Source organism: Myotis lucifugus, unplaced genomic scaffold, assembly GCF_000147115.1.
Source record: "Myotis lucifugus unplaced genomic scaffold, Myoluc2.0 scaffold_207, whole genome shotgun sequence".
In the NCBI taxonomy this organism is placed as follows: Eukaryota; Metazoa; Chordata; class Mammalia; order Chiroptera; family Vespertilionidae; genus Myotis; species Myotis lucifugus.
Genome location: NW_005871255.1, coordinates 996,156 through 1,001,304, shown reverse-complemented (window position 1 = coordinate 1,001,304; position 5,149 = coordinate 996,156). Strand labels below are relative to the sequence as shown.

The 5,149-nt window shown below is 54.0% G+C and overlaps 1 protein-coding gene across 1 annotated transcript in view; it reads right to left on the bottom strand.

Moving 5' to 3' along the window:
- Positions 1-218: 218 nt before the first annotated feature.
- The window catches only part of RGS6 (regulator of G protein signaling 6), a 463,491-nt gene continuing 458,560 nt past the window's right edge, over positions 219-5,149 (bottom strand). Inside the window, exons 16-18 of the mRNA XM_006097588.3 lie at positions 4,215-4,304; positions 561-614; positions 219-433 (exon numbers count right to left, since the gene is read on the bottom strand). Coding sequence (XP_006097650.1) covers positions 413-433; positions 561-614; positions 4,215-4,304 — 165 coding nt within the window. The 3' untranslated portion in view covers positions 219-412. The remainder of the gene's footprint in view (positions 434-560; positions 615-4,214; positions 4,305-5,149) is intronic.

The following is a 5,149-nucleotide window of genomic DNA, read 5'->3' as shown; positions in this document are numbered from 1 at the left end:
TGTGCACATGAGGCTGACAAGGACGGTAAGTCATGCAGAGGCCACTAACACACGCCAGCTAGACCACATCGCCAGAACCCATGCAGCACGGCCACCTCCTGCGCACGCGAAAGCCGCCTACACAGCAGCAGCAGCAGCTCGCGGCCCGCTCCCACGGGCCGGCCGGCGTTCACAGAGGGAAATTTGGAATGTTTTTTATAGATGAGCTATGGTTCCGAGCCAATTTATTTCGTGAGACAGTTCGATGGCCTGGGCTGCTGCAGAAGATGCACAAACCGCGCAGCCCCCAGGGCGGCGGGCGGGTCCTCTCTCCTCGGAGCCCTGCACGGAAGGTCAAATGCGAAGCTCGAGGCTGGCGGTCGGGTGTGCACCTTCTGCAGAGGGAGCCGCTTGGTCTTTTGCAAATCCATCCCTAGAAGTGAAGCTGCAGACACTTGCAAAAGAAAAGGGATGTGTTGAGGGGGAAAGCACTGGACTCCCTCCCACCCCAGGGGGAAGGACAACATAAAAGAACTGAGAAAACCAAAGGCACGTGAGGGAACAAAACCAGCTGAACTTACCACACTGCGAGTGAACTTTTCTAAGGAAGTTCTACGACCTTGCTCACTTTCTGGCTTTAGGAAAAACAAACAAAAAAAGGTAGGGAGAAAAATACAGGGGAAAAAAATCTTCAGCTTACACGTGGTTTCCAAACAGCACAGCGGCAGCAAATGGACAGAAAAGCAAAACAGGGCGCAGAAATGGGAAGAGAGAAGCAGCCAGCGCTGTATGCGAAGGTCAGTGGGGCAGACAGGAAACAGAAGCCCCAGGAAATGCTGCTCCTTGGAGCAGTGAGGGGAGGGTGTGTGCACCTCCAGGGCTCATTAAGCAGGCAGCAGTTGGGGCTGTCTGTTCACTGCTTTCCATTGGCACTGCTCATGTACAGGAGCCCTGGGTGGTGTGTCCCTAGGCCCACAGGCAGCCATGGGGAGGGAGCCCTGGGTGGTGTGTCCCTAGGCCCACAGGCAGCCATGGGGAGGGAGAGGGGAGACAAGAACAGATTAGCTCTCAGGGCCCTCAGGGTGTGCTGATGGGACGTCAAGAAGTGGCTGAGGGTCTGGGTTATGACTTTTCTCTGAGGCTTTCCTGCCCAGATGCAGCTAGAAAGTTTGCTACCTTCAGTGACTCCTTCATGGCCCCCCAATGGCTCTGATTCTGGGTCCTTAGAGTAAGGAGGGTCTACCCATGTCCTTTGCAAAGGGACTTGGACTTCAGAGGAAGGTTCTGGAAAGAAAATGCTCTCAGTACCCAGGCAGGTGACCCCTCCCGAGGTTTACTCACAGCTGGCTGCAGGAGGGGCAGGACTTTTCTAGGGAACTCTTAGCTGAGGGGCCCCCAACTGGGGCAAGAAGAGGCAAAGCCCATGGGCACGCCCTAGGGCCGGGCGCTCACTACTAGCAGAGGAGGGGACAGGTGTGGTGTGCAACTGACTCCCCAGGTTTTCTGCTTGTTCAAGGAGTTTGGGGAGAGAATTATACCCCAGAGACCTACTAGTTTATCCTAGAGCCCTGTCCCAGGGCCTAGAGCTCAAGACTGGGAAATCTGGAGAGAATACCCACTCACATGGACACACACACACACACACACACACACACACACAATTACACGGAGCAAATAATGGGAATGAGGGAGCTGAAGAAGCAGCCTCGGGTCTGTGGGTTGCAGCATGTGCCGCGCGCAGAGGGGGCTGGCCAAGAGCAGCCACCGGCCCATGTGGACAGGTCAGCGGGCTCCCATGGCAGTCATGCCCCTGTCCAAAGACAGACAGGGCGTTGTAGAAGGAAAACACGACATAAGGACCCAGCACTCAGAGCCAGGCTGGTCTCTCTCCTGGCAAAGGGACCGAAGTTTCCCCGCTTGGCCCTGAGTACCACACCAAGTGTCCACTCTAGGGACGGCAGAACTCAGCTTCAATACAATGGGCGGCCCCAGGGCATACAGTTGGCCGAGTCAGGCCGGTCCAGGCCCTGCAGCCAGTGACCTGTGCCTGTCATCCCTGGGCTCTGGCAACCGAGTTGCTGCTGGCAGAGGGGAGCCCTTGGTGGGCTCAGTCGGGTTCCTCTGCCTCGCACGGCCTCTCCCTTCCCAGGATCCTGGTACTTAATTGTCTAGGAGGAACCGTCAAAACCCAGCTCACTCGCCCCTTGGGAACTTGGTACATCAAAGTGACTAACCTTATCTTCCAAACTTAGCACAGAAGGTGAGCCAGGGATGAAGGACCAGAGGCTGTGTCTCCAGACCTTTCTCAGCAGAAAAGTGAGGCCCATTCATAGCCCCTCTCTTAGCAGGAAGTGTGACTCTCACACACCTTTTATGACCGGGACAGTTATAAGCCCATCCCTGAAATCCGAAGATTCTAGGCCTACCTGGAAGTGCCGAGACACAAATCCAGTCCACGCCTGGAGACTCTCAGGAGAAGTTGGAGGGAAAGGCAAGTTTTGTCACTGTTTTTGGAAACAATTAACCCCTGGCTATTGAAAGGGTGTCAGCATCTGGGAGGGCTTTCTGTCACAAGAATGGCCCTTCATTTGGGGGTTGGGCGGATACTCACAATGAATTTCATTGGCAACATTTCACAGGGAGGCCCTGGGTTCCTCCTCTGTGAAGTCTCCTCTATGGGAGGATCTGCAGGCACAGGCATGCCAGCCCCGCCCAGAGCTGGGCTGCGTTTTCTCTTTGTGCTCAGACCCACAGGAGACTGAACGGCCTCTGGCTGCTGCTGGGTGTATGGATAGGCCCAGGCAGCTCAGCCCGCAGAGCCTCGGGATTTCCCCAAATTGTGATCAGTCCTGGGTCTGGAGCCACAGAAACAAGAAAACACTTACTTGGACCTTCTCCCGTGAGATCTGGGCTGGAGACACCCAAAGTCTCCATAACCTTCCTTGAAAAAAATGGGCATCAGACCTTTGTCGGAGCATCAGCCCCTCCTCCCGCCTCTTGCAGGGAACCGGCAAGAGGCCAAGATTCACATTCTCCACCACAGGAGTGACACCTGAGAGGCCCCTGCTGATGAGGGTGAGGCCACCGAGAAGCTGGGTTTCTGACAATCTGGCTATTCCAGGGTCCCTTACTGTTCCCCTGACTCTCAGGGGTGTCCTCAGGGCCGCCTAAGGGCAGGAGAGCAGAATGCATATGCTCGTGGAGACTGGAGTTATGTGGTACCAACCAGATATGCAGACAGGACCCTGGCACAGGAGGTGGACAGAACACGGAGGGAGAAAGGCTACGTGACCCAGAGGCAGCCCACAGAGTGTGGCGATGGACACCACGTGCTGAGGGCCTGGGGTCGGAAGGCTGGGAGCGGAGAAGAAAGGATGACGATGCTTATATTCCTTAAGGCGCATGGCATGGAAGGCGTGGAATTGGGTGCAAGGAGAGCCACACCGAGCCACACGCGGGCCTAGATCAGAGCTGGAAAGTGCAGAGGATTTGCAGGAATCATGAACCGCTTTTTCAGCCTCCCCCTTCTCAGACCCCAGGCCCCTCTCGACTCTTCCTTCCCTCCTCCCAGGAACCCAGATGACTTCATCCCTGCTTCGGTCACCCCTCACCACCTGCACGCTGAAGGTCCCTGGGTCCCCAAATCCAGGTGCTAAGGGCTGCCGGGAACCATACCACAATTCTCAGTGGAGGAGGGAGAAGGAGCTAGGATATGGCTACTTCTTGGTTAAGAGAAAACACAAACACTGTGGGCGGATGAGGGAGAGGAAGCGGGTGTCAAGGAGGGAAGAATCCCAGCAACGACTTCAGGTGCCAGATGGCCCCTTGGAAACCTACAAGGTTTTCTCTCTGTCGCTGAGCTGGTGAGGGAGAGACACCTGTGGGGCGAGGGCTGGACTTCCTAGTGAGGGGCTCTCTCTGATTCCCTAAGGGGTTCACTGGTGTCCTGCCGGCCCGGTACTCCTGTCCTGAGCCACTGTGGTCACACTCCCGGCTGTGGGCACGCACGCAGGAGGAGGTAATGAGCACATGGAGACAGGATGCCACACCATGGGCCTGGGGGTGGTGACAATCCTAACTGTCTTCCATTGGAGCGGGAGCAGATAGAGAAGGGAAAGAAGAAAAGAAAAGGTAAATAAAACCCAAGGGATGATATTCTCATTTCACACCAGCAGCAAGCAGCAGGCAAAGATCAATAGTGCTAAGAAAGGCAAGCCTGCCCTTTCCAAAGATACCTTCTTCTTGGCCAGCAGCAAGTCCTGGTAAGCATTTGACCGGAGGAAGCGGGCATAGCTGTCACTCTTCATCAGCTTGTAGATGTGCTCCTGGGAGGGAAGGAGGCAGAAGGAACTGTCAGCCAATACTAAAGGGAATTACCACCCAACCAGCCACCGTTTTAGGAGAGAAATGAACGAAGCGAGGTGAGCTTGTGTGCACCTAGGAAAACTTGCACCGTGCTTGTTTTGTGCTTTTGTCCCACCCAGAAACACCAAATAGGACATATCTTATCTCTTGGAATAAAAGGCCTTTGAGGATCGTGTTCTTGGTGCCATGTTAGAACGCAGTATTGCTTAATGATTAAACCACAGGCAGAGCAACGAGAAGGGACAGACTATTGACACACTCAACCACTTGGTTGAACCTCAGGGAATTACAGTGAGTGAAAAAGCCCCAGAAGGCTACGCACCGTAGGACTCCCCTGAGATAGCATTCTTGGAGTGACAAGTTACAGAAACAGATGACAGATTAGTGGTTGCCAGAGATTAGAGATGGGAGAGGGAAGGGAGGTGTGATTAGAAGACAATAGAAGGATTCTGTGGTGATGGACTAGCTCTGTATCTCAGCACGTCTTACACATGTGATAGAATTGTACAGAGCTAAACACACACATTACACACGAGTACCAGTAAAATTAGGAAATCTGATAAACTCAGTGGATGTAGCAATGTTGATATCATGGCTATGACGTTGTACTACAGTTTTGTATGTGTTACCGTTAGGGGAAACTGGATAACTGGTATATCTCTGTATTATTTCTTAAAAAATACACACACACACACACACACACACACACACACACACACACACATACTAGAGGCCCAGTGCATGGATTCATGCACCAATGGGGTCCCTCAAGCCTGGCCCTGCGAGGAATGGAGCCGAAAACCAG